Raw genomic sequence first — 17,260 nt, forward strand, 5'->3', positions numbered from 1 at the left:
CTTTTAGAGCTGTTAGCAGTTGCCTTATGGACTGAGGTGCTCCTACGTTAGGTGCATATATATTTATAATTGTTATATCTTCTTCTTGGATTGATCCCTTGATCACTATGTAGTGTCTTTCTTTGTCTCTTATAACATTCTTTATTTTAAAGTCTATTTTATCTGATATGAGTATTGCTACTCCAGCTTTCTTTTGATTTCCGTTTGCGTGGAATATCTTTTTCCATCCCCTCACTTTCAGTCTGAATGTGTCCCTAGGTCTGAAGTGGGTCTCTTGTAGGCAGCATATATATGGGTCTTGTTTTTGTATCCATTCAGCAAGCCTGTGTCTTTTGGAGCATTTAATCCATTCACATTTAGGGTAATTATCAATATGTATGTTCCTATGACCATTTTCTTAATTGTTTTGGGTTTGTTTTTGTAGGTCCTTTTCTTCCCTTGTGTTTTCCACTTAGAGAAATTCCTTTAGCATTTGTTGTAGAGCTGGTTTGCTGGTGCTGAATTCTCTTAGCTTTTGCTTGTTTGTAAAGCTTTTGATTTCTCCATTGAATCTGAATGAGATCCTTGCCGGGTAGAGTAATCTTGGTTGTAGGTTCTTCCCTTTCATCACTTTAAGTATATCATGCCACTCCCTTTTGGCTTGTAGAGTTTCTGCTAGAAATCAGCCGTTAACCTTATGGGAGTTCCCTTGTATGTTATTTGTCATTTTTCCTTTGCTGCTTTCAATAATTTTTCTTCGTCTTTAATTTTTGCTAATTTGATTACTATGTGTTTTGGCGTGTTTCTCCTTGGGTGTATCCTGTATGGGACTCTCTGCGCTTCCTGGACTTGGGTGGCTATTTCCTTTCCCATGTTAGGGAAGTTTTCGACTATAGTCTCTTCAAATATTTTCTCTGGTCCTTTCTCTCTCTCTTCTCTTTCTGAGACCCCTATAATGCGAATGTTGTTGCGTTTAATGTTGTCCCAGAGGTTTCTTAGGCTATCTTCATTTCTTTTCATTCTTTTCTCTTTATTCTGTTCCACAGCAGTGAATTCCACCATTCCGTCTTCCAGGTCACTTATCCGTTCTTCTGCCTCAGTTATTCTGCTACTGATTCCTTCCAGTGTAGTTTTAATTTCAGTTATTGTATTGTTTATCTCTGTTTGTTTGTTCTTTAATTCTTCTAGGTCTTTGTTAAACATTTATTGCATCTTCTTGATCTTTGCTTCCGTTCTTTTTCCGAGGTCCTGGATCATCTTCACTATCATTATTCTGAATTCTTTTTCTGGAAGATTGCCTATCTCCACTTCATTTAGTTGTTTTTCTGGGGTTTTATCTTGTTCCTTCATCTGGTACATAGCCCTCTGATTTTTCATCTTGTCTATCTTTCTGTGAATGTGATTTTTGTTCCACAGGCTGCAGGATTGTAGTTCTTCTTGCTTATGCTGTCTGTCCTTTGGTCGCTAAGGAATTCAAAAGTAGCTTCTCATCAGGAAAAAGTTTGGAATTCCTCCCTTAGCAATTAAAAGCAATTTAAATCTACTCAGAACAATCTTTATTTATGTCTTTTATACTTGCAAAAATGAAACAAATATTTGCTTACTATGCATTTATCATCAAAACAAATAGTGAAAAAATAAGTGGCCATGTGCTGCTATATAAGTTTCTCCATTATTATTATAATGTTAAATTTGATCTAGCTAATAATGTGACAACATGGATAGAAAAAAGAACAAGAATAATATGCCTTGGTGTAGGTGTGTTTGGGTTTATCTTGTTTGGGACCCTCTTGTACCTGAATATCTGTCTCCTTGGTGTTGGGAAAGCTGGACAGCCACATGTAAATCAATAAAGTTAGAACACTCCCTCATATCATACATAAAAATAAACTGGAAATGGCTCAAAGACTTAAATATAAGACATGGCACCATAAAACTCCTAGAAGAGAACATAGGCAAAACATTTTCTGACATAAATTGTAGCAATGTTTTCTAAGGTCAGTCTCCCAAGGCAACAGAAATAAAAGCAACAATAAACAAATAGGACCTAATCAAACTTATAAGGTTCTGTAAGCAAAGGAAACCGTACACAAAATGAAAAGTCTATGGACTGGGGGAAAACATTTGCAAACGATGCGACCAACAAGGGCTTAATTTCCAAAATATACAAATAGCTTATATAACTCAATAACAAAAAAAACAAAAAATCCAATCAAAAAATGGGCAGAACACCTCAGTAGACATTTCTCCAAAGACGACACACAGATGTCCGACAGGCACATGAAGAGATGTTCAACATTGCTAATTATTAGAGAAATGCAACTAAAAACTACAGTGAGATATCACCTCATACTGGTCAGAATGGCCATCATTAAAAAGTCTACAAATAACAAATGCTGGAGAGAGTGTGGAGAAAAAATCCTCCTACATTGTTGATGGGAATGTAAATTGGTGCAGCCACTGTGGAAAACAGCATGGAGGTTCCTTAAAACCTAAAAATAGAATGCCATATGATCCAACAATAACACTCCTGGGCATATATCCAGACAAAACTATAATCTGAAAAGATACACACACCCCAATATTCATAGAAGCACTATTAACAGTAGCCAAGACATGGAAACAACCTAAATGTCCATTGACAGATGAACAGATAAATATTTAGTATACACACACACACACACACACACACACAATGGAATACAACTCAACCATATAAAAGAATGAAATGATGCCATTTGCAGCAACATGGATGGACCTAGAGATTATCATACTAAGTGAAGTAAGCCAGAAAGGGAAAGACAAATACCATTTGATATCATTTACATGTGGAATCTAAAATATGATACAAACTTATTTACGAAACAGAAACAGACTCACAGACATAGAAAACAAATTTATGGTTACCAGTGGGGGCAGGGGATGGGGAAGGGATAAATTCAGAGTTCGAGATTAGCAGACACAAACTACTATATATGAAATAGATAAACAACAAGGTCCTACTGTATAGCACAGGGAACTATATTCAATATCCTGTAATAAACCATAATGGAAAAGAATATGAAAAAGAATATATGAATATATCTGAATATATATATATATATATATATATATGAATCACTTGGCTGTACACCAGAAACTAACACAACATTGTAAATCAACTGTATTTCAACTTTAAAAAAAAGAAAAAAAGAACAAGAAGAGGGGTGCCCACTGAGGACAATAACAGATATTTACTGAATTGAATTCTTCCTATCTGTAAACCCTGTGGCTAATCCTAATAGCCTCTCACTTAATCCTAATAGCAACTCTGTGAAGTAGGTAATTATTCACATTTTACACATGAGAAAACTGGTTAAGAGGGTTAAGTAATATCTTCAAAGTCACAGTTAGCAAGTCGTTTGGACTGAGATAGGAACTTAGATCTGTTTGATACCTAAGTCCAAGCTTTTAGCCATACTCCTCATGAAAGAACCAAAATGAACCTCCAAAAAAGAACTGGAAATGCCTTTCCTCTGGCTATCACCCTACTTCTTCCTGGCCTTTAAGAATATAGGGGAGTTAACTCATCCTAGACCCATGTAGAATTTAGGTTACTGTAATACCTGTTATCACACCAGACATGTGCTGAACGGAAGACTGTATGCATGCCTTGCCCCCCGGTTTAGGCAGAGATCCAGAAGACAACAGCTGTGGAGTGGCCCAGGATTAGAACTTATGTCTTCTAACATCTCGTCCTGGGCGCCTTCCCTCTCATCATACCAACCACCTTTATTAAACATTTTTAAAGATTACTAAAATTAGAAGGCAATTGAAATAAATGTTCAGGCTAAAACCAGCAGAGAGAATGTATCCACTGATAATCTGTCTTACAAAGAATAATTCTAAAATAGTCACCAAGTCATTTTTGAGAATTATGACAGCAAAAATTAAACAATTTTGAGATTATATCTGTCTGCTTTCATAGGAAGGCAAATTTTCAGAGATTTCTATAAAACTCCTGTAAGTTCTATAGAGCCCAATGCTTTAAAAAAATATATGTCAGAAACTTGAAAAAATTAGCCAGCTAACCAAAATTCTTCATGATAATTAGCCAGATCCCAGAATATGAGAAGTGGAAATTTTACAATGGTATTTTGACAAAGAACCAGGTCAAATTCTAACACGACAGAGTTTTTTATTTCCCCTGGTGCCCTGTAAACTAATCCTAGAAATTAGTGGAAAGAAGACTTCTATTCAAGAAAGCACCTTACCATTGGTCAATTCTAATAGGTCACTCCATTTGGGGGACCAGTTAGTTCACTTCTTCCATTTTTCTATAATTCTGTTTATGTTAGAAAATTGCATAGAAAGTTATTTTAAACTTATGTAAAAAATAGCATTCTTCCTGAAGGGACATATATTCCATGCACAAAAATTAACTTTATTTTCTTCATAAAAGGTTTTCATATTTCCTTCATTTAGTGGGTTCACACATATTTATATGTTATACAACCTTTTTGGTATGTTATTTTATTTATATATTATACATAGTATATATACATGTTATGATATACTACTCCTTTGATGTACTTTATATGTATTAATATTTTCAAAGCTAATTTATTGGAACTCTTTTGGTCAAGAAGTTCTCATAAATCTCCCCAAAGTGAATGAACTTGTACACCTCTGGAAAGAACTTACTGGCAGAGTATATGTGAATATAAAACAAATTTCAATCTTAAAATTATTTTTGTGCTTTTAAAATCAATGTTACCATATGTATTAAAAACCACTGACATTAAATAGGAAGAATACTCCCAGAGTAATGGAAATAAAAACAAAAATAAACAAGTGGGACCTAATTAAACTCAAAAGCTTTTGCATATCAAAGGAAACCATAAACAAAATGAAAAGACAACCCACAGATTGGGAGAAAATATTTGCAAATGATGTGACCAACAAAGGATTAGTCTCCAAAACTTATAAACAGTTCATGTGGCTTAATATCATCAAAACAAACAACCCCAGTCAAAAAATGGGTGGAAGACCTAAATAGACATTTCTCCAGAGATGACATACAGATAGCCAAGAAGCACATGAAAAGATGTTCAACCTCACTAATTATGAGAGAAATGCAAATCAAAACTACAATGAGACATCACCTCACACCAGTCAGAGTGGCTATCATCAAAAAATCCACAAACAATATATGCTGTAGAGGGTGTGGAGAAAAGGCAACCCTCTTACACCATTGGTGGGAATGTAAACTGGTACAGCCACTATGGAGAACAGTCTGGAAGTTCCTTAAAAAACTAAAAATAGAACTACCATATGACCCAGCAATCCCACTCCTGACCGTATATCCAGAGAAAAACATGCTCCAAAAGGATATATGCACCCCAGTGTTCACTGCAGCACTGTTTACAACAGCCAAGACATGGAAGCAACCTAAATGTCCATCAACAGAGGAATGGATAAAGAAGATGTGGTACATAAATACAATGGAATATTACTCAGCCATTAAAAAGAATGAAATAACGCCATTTGCAGCAACATGGACCAAGCTAGAGATTGTCATACTGAGTGAAGTTAAGTCAGACAGAGAAAGAGAAATATCATATGATATCACTTATATGTGGAATCTAAGAAGAAATGACACAAATGAACTTATTTACAAAACAGAAACAGACTCACAGACTTAGAGAATGAACTTATGGTTACCAGGCGGGAAGGGTGAGGGGAAGGGATAGTTAGGGAGTTTGTGACTGACATGTAAACACTGCTGTATTTAAAATGGATAACCAACAAGGACCTACTGTATAGCACAGGGAACTCTGCTTAATATTATGTAACAACCTAAATGGGAAAAGAATTTGAAGAATAGATACATGTATATGTATAACTGAATCACTTTGCTGTACACCTGAAACTATCACAACACTGTTAATCAACTATATGCCAATAAAAAATAAAAAGTTTAAAAAATAAATAAATTGAAGAAAGATAAATAGGAAGAATAGTTTACATAACATATAAATTATAACAAATTTAAAAAATTGGAATTTGTAATCTCTAATATTAAGAGAAAATAAGAAATGAGTATAGTATTAGAAAAATATAGATAAATATAGCCTTTAATTCTGCATGTTTTGTGGACACTTTTCAAGATTCAGTTGCTTAATAATTCTATCTGTACTTGGTAACTTTGTTTTTATTTATTTGGGGTTTAGTGGTATAGTTCTCTTTTAGGCTTACAGGGACTGAGACTTAGGTTTAGTGCTCTGAAACCAACCTCATTAAAAAAATTAATCTTGAGAAAAGCTTCCTGCTGCATTACTATGAAGCATCTGCATTTCATAAAAAACATTATTCATTTAAATTTTTCAAATATAGATAGTAACTTTCTTTTTGCCATGCAACATCTCTTTCTTATTTGTAATACTCTCACCGATATGAATGGAGCTTAAGGCAGAGAAATAATATGCAGGGAACTATGAAAATCAGACTCTTTCTAAATCAGGTTAATATTAAAGATAGTTAATTTACTTTGAACTCTGTGTCTGGGTACTCTTTAGTAAAGCATGTATTAAATTAGTACAGAAATATCTCAAATGGCATTCCAGTTTGATGTGGAAATGTATGTGTCAATCAGAACATCATTTAATTTGAGGGATAAAAGAGATCAAGAGAGAAGTAGAAGTATACACTGGTCTTATGTGCTATTTCAAAGTCCACATTTTGACACAGTAGATATAAAATCTAGGTTTGAGAACTGAAAAACTACATTATAACTTTGACCTTCTCAAAGTCCATTTTTCCCACCTTACTACTTCTTCTGGGTAACAGTTGTTAATACTGTTGATGTATTCCTGAAGGAGAGATCCGGGTTCTGCTTTTATCTCTTGAATCTTTTTAAGTCCACCACTCGTTACAAAAAGTCGTCGAGCTTTGCTATCATGCGGCAGCACCTTGAAAAGTGAAGCACATAAAAATGTCAGCTTTTCTTTTCCAAGTTGGATTTTTACTACTGAAAAGCAATAATATATCTGAGGAAATGCATAAGAGAATTTATGTCCAATATACCTGCACCATAACGAGCCTAAATTTGCTGATCATTGAAAGTAAAATGCAGCCTTTTTAGAAATTTCTTAACTTTTTATGTTGTGGAGATGGAATAAAGGCAATGAACAGGAGCAAAGATAATGGAGAGCCACTCATATACATGCAAGGTAAAGCCGTATCCGTTCTTCTCTTATACAAACTGAAGGTCTCTCCAAGCTCCTTAACAAGGCACAGAGGGCCTTCTGTGACTCAGGTCCTAAACACCTCTCCAGCGTTCTTCCCTACCAACCTCTATGCTAAATTTTATTTCAATAATCTCAAAGGGTGTGTCCAAACCATTTCTTGCCTTTGCCTATGCTGTTTCCTCTTCCTAGAATACCCTTCCACCCTCCACACACCTCCCCCATTACCTGGCTCACTCTTGCTTATCTTTTTTTTTTTGGCCATGCCACGTGGCATGCAGTACCTTAGTTCCCCAACCAGGGGTCGAACCAGTCCCCCCTGCAGTGGAAACTGGACCATCAGGAAATTCCCACTCTTGCTTATGTTTTAAGACTCAGCTCAGATGTCACCTCCTTTAAGAAACTTTCTCTGGGATAGCCCTATTCTCTTTTCCCAGGATGAGTTGGGTACTTTTCTTCTCTCATGGAATTCTGTTAAACCCCTATCTGTGCACTTGCCACATAATTTTTTTTTTTTTTTTTTTTTTGTGGTACGCGGGCCTCTCACTGTTGTGGCCTCTCCCATTGTGGAGCACAGGCTCCAGACGCGCAGGCTCAGCGGCCACGGTTCACCGACCCAGTCGCTCCGCGGCATGTGGGATCCTCCCGGACCGGAGCACGAACCCGTGTCCCCTGCATCGGCAGGCGGACTCTCAACCACTGCGCCACCAGGGAAGCCCTAAGCTAAACTCTTTATATATAACATCTCATTAACCTTTACAGTGACCCTATAAATAGGTTCTTTTATTAACCCCATTTATGGGTAATCACACTAAGGTTTAGCGAGGTCAAGACTTGCTAAAGGTATTGCTGCTGGTAAATGGGGAATCCAGGCACCCCAGCTCCAGAGCCTGGGCTCACGGCCACAGTGGGATACTAATTCCAAAGACCCTGTTTTCTTAAACCCAACCTCCTGAACACAGTTGATAGTTTAGGGTCCCCCTCCTGGCCATCCACAGCTGTGAGAACGCACTCACTCTCTCTCAGCCTCTGCTTTCAGCAGTCAGTCCCACTGGCTGAGCCCCTTCCAGCAGCTTGACCTTTCTACCTCACTACCTTGAATCTGCAGTGGTCTAAGAAATATGACAGCCACGTTTGTTAAAACTGTTCACAGAATAAGTCAATACACTCCAAGTGACTGTCTCAAAGCAACTCCGGTAAAGTGCATGCACATTGCAAAAAATATTTCAGTGACTCAGAGACTTTTTCCTTTTCTTTATAAGATCTTCGCAGTGTTCCCAGATGAGTGAAACTAACAGACACTGGGAAAATTACCAAAAGTCACTTCTCAGTATAAATTATCTGTGCTATGAGGTTTTTATATGTTGACTCTTTACTCTCCAAGAACATAAAAAAGACAGTACAGAGGCTGTGAGGAAAATGTGAGGAAGAAGAAAGTGTGAATTATTTATGTGTGAATTTTATTAGCTTATGTTAATTTTATTAACTTATTTTACCTTCCGTGTCAATATGATAGGTGAAAGTTAAGTAGTAAAACCCTGCCCCATCTTACAGAAAAAAACATTGACCCAGCAGAAGCAACAAGTTAATACCCCATTTCAATTTTCTTCCCCCACTTCTAGGCTAAGAGAGCATGTCTTACCTTACTGAACTGTCCAACCACATACTTCAGAATATTGGGAGGAGCATCATACAGAAATGGCTCGAGAGCTGGTAAATAGGTGCATTTTTGTAGGATGTTCTTTATGGCTTTTTTACTCTATTGAAATACAAAGCAAAATACATACCAAAGTAAGTAATCAATGAAAGCTTGACAAGAATTCATGTCTTGTGTTCCTGGAATTTGAAAATGAAGTGAAGAGCTTGTGATGAACTTAACTGCTGTTGGTGACCAGGTCTACCAGCGGGATAGCGGAGATCACATCCACTGTACCATGCAGACAGCCTTACTCCAATTCTAACAGTTCCAAGTTGGTGATAGACTGCCAACTTATTAATCAAGAACTCTAATGACACTAGAAATCCACTGAGCTTCACTATCCTTCAACAAGAAATATACTTGATTTTTGACTATAAGCTTCTAGATCAGGATGTATATCATGATTAATAATCAGTTGTATTATCCAGCATGAAAGAAATATTAGTATATTAGTTAATTAAGATTTTGTTTACTTGTCAAGTTCTGGGTTTAAGATTTTTTTAACAACATTATTGAGATATAATTTACATACCATAAATTCACTCATTTTAAAATCCATGTATTTTTAGTAAATTTACAGAGCTGTGCAACCATCACCACAATCTAATTTTAGAACATTTTCATCATCCCCAAAGAAACCTTGTGACCGTTTATAGTTACATTCTTGTGGGTGTAAAGTAATATCTCATTATGGTTTTGATTTGCATTTCTATCGTCACTAATGATGTTGAACATCTTTTCATGTGCTGATTGATCTTTTGTTGGTGAAATGTCTATTCAGATCTTTTTTAGTTGGGTTGTCCTCTTATTATTGAGTTGTAAGAGTTCTTTATATATTTTGAATACAAGTCCTTGCTTGAATATATGATTTGCAAATAATTTTTCCAAGTCTGCGGCTTGTCTTTTCATTTTCTCAGTGATGTCTTCTGAAGCATACAAGTTTTTCATTTTGATGAAACCTAATTTATCAATGTTTTCTTTTATTACATGTGCTTTAAGCGTCACTTCTAAGAAATCAATGCCTAATCCAAGGTTAAAAAGATTTACTTCTATGTTTTCTTCTAAGAGTTTTATAGTCTAAATTCTTATATTTGAACAGAAAAATAAAATCCATTTTTAGTTAATTCTGGTATATTGTATGAGACATGGGTCCAAATTAATATTTTTGTCTGAGGATATAATAATTATCCTAGTACAGTTTGCTGAAAAGACTATCCTTTTAACATTAAATTGCCTTGGCACCTTTGTGAAAAATCAACTGACCATAAAAGGGTCTATTTCAGATTTTCAATTCAATTACTACATTGATACATATGTCTTTCTGTAAGCAAGTACCACACTATCTTGATTCCTGTAGCTTTATAATAAATTTTGAAGTTGGGCAGTGTAAGTCTTTCTTTTTCAAGATTGTTTTGGCCAGTCTGAGTCCTTTGCATTTCCATATGAATTTTAGGATCAGCTTCTCAACTTCTGGGGGGAAAAAAGCCAGCTGGGATTTTGACAGGAATTGTATTGAATATGTAGATGGTTTTCACAATATTGAATTGCCATTTTAACAATATTGAATCTTCCAATCTGTGAACATGGAATGTCTCTTCATTTATTCAGATCTTCTTTAATTTTTTTCAGCAATGTTTTATAGTTTTCAGTGTACAAGTCTTATACTTTTTTTTTTTTTTTTTTTTTTTTTTTGCAGTACGCGGGCCTCTCACTGTTGTGGCCTTTCCCGTTGCAGAGCACAGGCTCCGGACGCGCAGGCTCAGCGGCCACGGCTCATGGGCCCAGCCGCTCCGCGGCATGTGGGATCCTCCCAGACCAGGGCACGAACCCATGTCCCCTGCATCAGCAGGCGGACTCCCAACCACTGCACCACCAGGGAAGCCCTTACACTTCTTTTGTTAAATTTATTCCTAAGTATTTTATTCTTTTTGATGCTATTGTGAACGAAACTATTTTCTTAACTTCATATTTGAATTACTCATTACTAAGATATGGAAATACAATTGATTTTTATATTGATCTTATACCTAGTGATTTTGTTGAACTCTTATTAGTTCTAGTATTTGTGTATGTGTGTGTCTGTGTGTATTCCTTAGGATTTTCTACATATAAGATCACATCATATTTTGGATTTAAAATGTATAAGCCTTTAGAAAATGTGCCTTATATTTGGTTATTTATGGCTGTGAACGAAATAAAATTGTTCCTACAACTTCATTCTGTGAATTGTACAGAAATTACATGGGGTCAACAAACCCTTTTAGTTACCTAATTCAGGAAATCAAGTAATGTGTTACTTTGAAATAATGAATAAGAGATTATGAATTTTGCTAAACGTCAGACATTTAGTAGCTAGTGCTTATCCTTAAACATATATAATACCTGATGATGTGAGGGAAGGAGTCATGGGCTATCTACTTAGGGCAACTTGAGTTTGAGCCTGGTTTTCCTATGAACTAGCATAGCACCTACAGTTCTACATTCACTAATTTTTCTGATATTTCTAAAAACTGACTTCAGCCACACTGATCAAAGCTATTGTAAAAACCACAGTAAGTGACTAGCAATACTATTTTTTTTTTATCTCAACAACACACATAAGCGTAGTAATTAACAAAATACAACTGTCAATTCTAGGCAAACACTTGATGCCACTTCACTTGTTTTTCACAGAAAATGAAAGGAGTAACAAAAAATTATTCACTGTTGCTTTCCTTAATGAATGATCTCTAATGAAAACTGCTTAAAATGAAAAATGTTTCTTATTCAAAAGTTAATTTTATTCTGAAAGCATTCTGACCCAAAGAGCTATAGTTATTTAAATGAGGGGGGCACATAGGAGTGAATCTTCATGACCGTGTGTTAGGCAAAGTCTTCTCAGATATAGCTCCAAAAGCACAAGCAGCAAAAGAAGAAAAATAGACTGAACTTCGTTAAAACTTTTTTTTAAAATGTGCTCTAAACAATACCATCAATAAAGTGATAAGACAATCCACAGAATGGGAGAAAATATTTGTAAATCATACATCTGATAAGGATTTGTATCCAGGAGTATATAAAGAACACTTACAACTCAATAATAAAAAGATAAATAGCCCAATTTAAAAATGGGCAAAGGGTCTGATTAGACATTTCTCCAAAGATGATATACAAATGGCCAATAAGCACATGAAAAGATTTTCAGCATCATTAGCCATCAAGGAAATGCAAATTGAAACCAGAATGTGATACCAATTCACACCCACTAGGATGTCTATAATAAAAAACAAAGACGATAACAAGTGATGGCAAAGATGTGGAAAAATTAGAACCCTCATACATTGCTGGTGGGAATGTAAACTGGTACAGTCACATTGGAAACCAGTTTGGCAGTTCCTCAAAATGTCAAAAAGAGTTATCATATGACCTAACAAGTTCCATTCCTACCTAGGTACATACCCAAGAGAAATGGAAACACACGTCCACACAAAACTTGCATAATAATGTTCATAGCAGCATTATTTATAATAGTCAAAGAGTAGAAACAGCCCAATGTCTAAGCAGTGAACAGAAAAATAAAATGTGGTATGTATCCATACAATGGAATATTATTTGGCAATTAAAAGGAACAAAATATTGATATATGCTAGGACATGGATGAACCTTGAAACTTTTAAGTGAGAGAAGACAGGCACCAAAGGCCACATATATTGTATGGTTCCATTTAAATGAACTGTCCAGAAGAGGCAAATCCCCAAAGACAGATAGTAAATTAATGGTTGCCTGGGGCTAAACAGGAAGGATATGGAGTGACTGCTAATGGGAGAATGAAAATGTTCTAAAATTAGACTGTGGTGATGTTTGCACCTGTGAAGATACTAAAACCATTGAATTGTATAGTTTAATGGGTAAATTATACGGTATATGAGTTATATTTCAATAAAGCTGCTAAAAATAAAGGGGAACAACCAAGACAAGAAGAATACAATAATTAAATTAAATAATTATCTTAGAAATAGTTTTATAACTATTTGAATAGTTTTATAACCACCCAAATGCCAAACTAAGATGATACATTTCGATATGATACCTCTGAATCAAAACAAATGAAAATGTAGTTGCCTGAATATTATCAAAATATATGTAGGTAAGCTGATTATATAAAAGATATATATTCTTTTCAGTTTTTATAAGGTATTTGAAATTACATAGGTGTATAGACAGTAAGGCTATGTGAAAATGTGCAAGAAATTCCAAGGGGCTGCTCCTTGGCTCTCTCTCATGGATCAGAACCAATTAGAGAATGCTTACAGAAGCTGACATGCCTTTGGGACAAAATGAACTTCAACATGGACTTATAATTTGAAAGCTGCTAGAGAGTAACAAATGAGAAACACCATTAGACAGTTCCTAAAGTTCTTGGATACATTTTCCCTACTGAGATAGTGTCATATCAAACAGATTTGGACTTTCACTCTAAAGCCTTTAAAACAACAACTGATAGAATCCAAGAGACCTTGGGGAAGAAAAGAAAAGGAATGATTAAGTCCCTACAATAAGAAAATATCTGGATGGATTTAAAGCCTTGGAAAGATTATTGACAGGATAATGATTGATAAATCACTTTTAATTTAATACCCACTGTATTTCCTGAAAGTAAATATTATATTAAATAAGGGCAAAAGGAATCTTCTATTAGTAAACCTAAATGTTTTAATAAAACCACCTTTATTAAACTAATACAAGATAAAAATTATCTGACTTCAAAAAGTAAGGTTATCAAACTTATTTTACTCTGGTGATATTTATACAATATAATATCATAATAACTCATTAAAAACCAAGTTATATAAACTTGGTAGCATGTAAATAGTATATAGTGCTCCCTCAGAGACTATTTGCAAGGGTTTCTCAAACTATAATTACTACTGACTCCACTATTAATTATTCATGCTCTAGCTGATGTATTCTTTTATTTCCCTGGATTACTAGAGGTAAGGGTGGGAAGGATGAGAAGTGAGGAGGAGGGAGGAGGGAAGAGGAGGAAGTGGGGAAGGGGAGAGGGAAGAGGGAGGAAGAAAGACAATTATGATAATGGGTTAAAGAAATATGCCACAAAAAGAGAACTACATACACAGGTTAAAATTATATGTAGGGCTTCTGTGGTGGCGCAGTGGTTAAGAATCTGCCTGCCAATGCAGGGGACACGGGTTCGAGCCCTGGTCCAGGAAGATTCCACATGCTGTGGAGCAACTAAGCCCATGGGCCACAAGTACTGAGCCTGTGCTCTACAGCCCATGAGCCACAACTATTGAGCCCTCATGCCACAACTAATGAAGCCCGTGCACCTAGAGCCCACTCTCCACAACAAAGAGAAGGCACCATAGTGAGAAGCCCACCCACTGCAATGAAGAGTAGCCCCTGCTCACCACAACTAGAGAAAGCCTGCGCACAGCAATGAAGACCCAACGCGGCCAAAAATAAAATAAATACATTTTTAAAAATAAAATAAAATAAAAGTATATGTATGTAAATCAGATGTACCTGGACAACTCAAAACTGGAAATGGAGTTGTGGTTTCTCACCAGAAAGTCAAAGAATCACACAATTGTTAAACAGGAAAAGACCTTAGCACATTGTCAATCTTACTCTCTACCAAGCATTGCCAAGGAATGGAGTCAACATTGGAGACAAGTAAGGGAAAAGCCCTAAATCTATTAAATCATTCCTTTGATCTAGAAAGTCTTATAAAAACGGAAAAAGCGTTAATCTTAGAAATCAACTTCCCCCAATGAATCTAAAGAGAAAAAAACATGTAAACATAACCAAATCAACATAAACTCACTTTATAAAATTTATAAACCAAATAAATGACTCACGACATCGCTTTCAGAGTCTCTCAACTGTAAGTTCAAGCAGACTTCCTGCCTTGTTAGAGCATCTAAAGTTGTTCCAGCAAATATGTTTTCCTATTTGTTACTTTGGTGTTTTAATTAAAATTTAAAAGTAATTTAATTTACTGTTATATTGATTGTCTTTTCTGTGTACTTCTCTCAACTCAAGTCAATTCTGAAAGCTGCTTTCCAAAAGTTACATGTTTTCCTAATAGGGAGTATGCTGGGAAGCATTTTTCTTTCTTTGAAATTCTAAAATTATTTTACAAACCCATCCTACTTTATATTCATGTTTTATGAATCATTTCAGTAGCTAGTAACATTTTTTTTAGAAATCTTGATTTTTTTTTTTAAATGCATGATTTAAAAATGCTTAATTTAGTGAATCTTACAGTCATTTTTCCTTTAAGGAACAAATGTGAGACATAATTAAAAGATCAGGCAGACTTGGAGTTAGGAGAGGTAGCTCATGCTTCAGGAATACCTTGGGAAAGCAGCTTAAATTTCTTTAGACTCAATTTTTTAATGTAAAATGGACTAAAGTACTCTCTGGCCAATTCCACCTCCAAAATCCTATTATTCAATAACCTATTTCATAAGAAAAGTCAATAGAAATGTAGAAGGCAACAACCAGACATTCATTTTACAAACAACTTTGTACCTATAGAGAACTTTCATTAAAATATATCACTGATTTTTAGAGACAAGGGTAACTCATTTTCAAAGAGTCACCGCACTTCTTCTGATCAATTTATTTCTTGACTCAGAAAAGCGATATTGTCCATGATGAAAATTAAAACATTTTAAAGAATGAGTCAAAATCTAACAAACCCTCATTAAAACAGTCAAGAATTAAGCACTTACTTTCATTTGAAGATCCTCAGAACTTTCGGTCGACATGTACAAAGAAAGCAGGACGGGCAAAGTGTTTGTGACCGCGACAGCCCGGGCATGCTCCGGAGTGTGCCTCCCAATCTGTCCCAAGGCCCAGGCAGCAGCAGCCTTAATATGATCTTCTGGCTCTTCCGACAAGCAGACTGACAGCTGGGGCACACCCTGCAGCGTTATCAAAAGAGCAAGAGTTACGAATCCAGAGCAGGATTAAAGAGTCTTCCCTGTCTCTCAAACGTTAGAAGGAATCATTTTGGTCTTGATCCTTTTCTTAAACGGTTCAATAAATGAGCACTTCACAGGGGCTGTCATTTTTCAAGTCAATAAAATGACTAGAACTAATTTACCTTAATTATCTGTAACAATCCAACTAAACTAAATAACTCCACTAGCGTTTACTCCCCAAACAGAGGCATTTAACCAAAAAACAGATGCCGCAGACTAGTATTTAGGCAAAACCAGATTCCACTGTGACAAACTAAAAATGCGTAGGATTTTAAAACCTTTTGCTTGAGGAGAGGCCGGCTGGGGCCGGCACACACATCCCAGACGCAGCTGGGCTGGTGACTCAACTGCAGGTGGCACCCCAGAGTCTGGGGAAGTGGCGGGGGCGCAGGACGCTCTCTGAGGTCGCCCCCGGGGCAAAGGATTTCCAGATCTGATCAGGGAGCTGGACTCCTCGGTGTCACCACTTAGAACACGCATCCTTTCTTTGCTATCAACATCACGGATCATCAACCACCCCAGACATCTGCCTGTGTGACTTTAAAAAGTCAATGCAGCAGCATTTTGGTTGAAGGAGACCTTCAAGACGGCAGAAGAGTAAGACGCGGAGATCACCCCACAAAAACATCAGAAATACATCTACATGTGGAATAACCCCTACATAACATCTACTGAACGCTGGCAGAAGATCTCAGACTTCCCAAAAGGCAAGAAACTCCCCACATACCTGGGTAGGGCAAAAGAAAAAAGAAAAAACAGAGACAAAAGAATAGGGACGGGACCTGCACCAGTGGGAGGGAGCTGTGAAGGAGGAAAGCTTTCCACACACTAGGAAGCCCCTTCGCCGGCGGAGACTGCGGGTGGCGGAGGGGGGAAGCTTCGGAGCCACGGAGGAGAGCACAGCAACAGGGGTGCAGAGGGCAAAGCGGAGAGATTCCCGCACAGAGGATTGGTGCCGACCAGCACTCACCAGCCCGAGAGGCTTGTCTGCTCACCCGCCAGGGCGGGCAGGGCTGGGAGCTGAGGCTTGGGCTTCGGAGGTCGGAGCGCAGGGAGAGGACTGGCGTTGGTGGCGTGAACACAGCCTAAAGGGGCTAGTGCGCCAGAGCTAGACGGGAGGGAGTCCGGGAAAAAGTCTGGAGCTGATGAAGAGGCAAGAGACCATTGTTTCAGGGTGCGCGAGGAGAGGGAATTCAGAGCAACACCTAAACGAGCTCCAGAGGTGGGCGCGAACCGCAGCTACCAGCGCGGACCCCAGAGACAGGCATGAGATGCTAAGGCTGCTGCTGCCGCCACCAAGAAGCCTGTGTGCGAACACAGGCCACTGTCCACACCTCGCCGCCCGGGAGCCTGTGCAGCCCGCCACC

General features: G+C 37.0%; 1 protein-coding gene across 2 annotated transcripts in view; it reads right to left on the reverse strand.

The window, feature by feature from the left end:
- Positions 1-17,260, reverse strand: part of SPAG6 (sperm associated antigen 6) — a 75,926-nt gene that overhangs the window by 7,541 nt on the left and 51,125 nt on the right. The window contains exons 8-10 of one of the 2 annotated variants that reach the window (XM_032623497.1): positions 15,642-15,833; positions 8,848-8,964; positions 6,784-6,929 (exon numbers count right to left, since the gene is read on the reverse strand). In XM_032623497.1, the coding sequence (XP_032479388.1) occupies positions 6,784-6,929; positions 8,848-8,964; positions 15,642-15,833 (455 nt within the window). The remainder of the gene's footprint in view (positions 1-6,783; positions 6,930-8,847; positions 8,965-15,641; positions 15,834-17,260) is intronic. The other variant, XM_032623498.1, reaches the window with a different exon arrangement.

The sequence above is a fragment of the Phocoena sinus genome, chromosome 2 (genome assembly GCF_008692025.1).
Source record: "Phocoena sinus isolate mPhoSin1 chromosome 2, mPhoSin1.pri, whole genome shotgun sequence".
Lineage (NCBI taxonomy): Eukaryota > Metazoa > Chordata > Mammalia > Artiodactyla > Phocoenidae > Phocoena > Phocoena sinus.